Source organism: Bison bison, unplaced genomic scaffold (assembly GCF_000754665.1).
Source record: "Bison bison bison isolate TAMUID 2011002044 unplaced genomic scaffold, Bison_UMD1.0 scf7180017864508, whole genome shotgun sequence".
Taxonomy (NCBI): Eukaryota; Metazoa; Chordata; class Mammalia; order Artiodactyla; family Bovidae; genus Bison; species Bison bison.
The window spans coordinates 14,255,863-14,256,452 of NW_011495064.1; the positions used below are offsets into that span (position 1 = coordinate 14,255,863).

General features: G+C 68.6%; 1 protein-coding gene across 1 annotated transcript in view; it reads right to left on the reverse strand.

Annotated features, from left to right (window-relative positions):
- The window catches only part of VAX2 (ventral anterior homeobox 2), a 29,754-nt gene that overhangs the window by 25,547 nt on the left and 3,617 nt on the right, over nt 1-590 (reverse strand). The window contains exon 5 of the mRNA XM_010829880.1: nt 516-585. Coding sequence (XP_010828182.1) covers nt 516-585 — 70 coding nt within the window. The remainder of the gene's footprint in view (nt 1-515; nt 586-590) is intronic.

Consider the following 590-nt stretch of genomic DNA (forward strand, 5'->3'; position numbering starts at 1 on the left):
CTTCCGGTGCCGTCTCCCGGCAGCAGCCCATGCGCCTGCGAGGCCGGGACCGGGAAGCGGGGCTGGGAGGCGCCCGGCAGCTGAGCGGAGCCGGGCCTTCTCCTCCCGCGGTTCCGGGCGCTGGTCCCTCCTCGCCCTGACCCCGCGGAGCGCTCGTGACGCTTTTCTCCGCACCCGCCGCGAGGGTCGCGGGGCGGGGACTCGGCTCTCCGTATCCCGCACTCGCATCGCGGCCCCCGCCACGGTAACCCGCCCGGGTGAGACTGGAGAGCTGAGCATCTCAAGGCAGTGAAACGGGGATCTCTTCCGTACCGCTCGCCGCTTTGTCCCCTGCACTCAGCTCAATGTCCAGCACACAATGGACGCTCAAAATAATGTTTGCTGAATGAATGACTGGACGACGATCGTCTGAATGAATATAGGACTTGGGAGGTGGAGGCTGCAGGGAGCTCGGAGGCCCCGGTGAGGGAAGGGAGGGGAGTCCAGTGGGCCAGGGCTTCGAGCCGTCCCCTTACCTCGCACCAGGATGCGGCGGCAGTGGTCTGCCTCGCCGAGCCCCGGCTGCCCGTCGCGGTCGGCGCCGCTCTCCC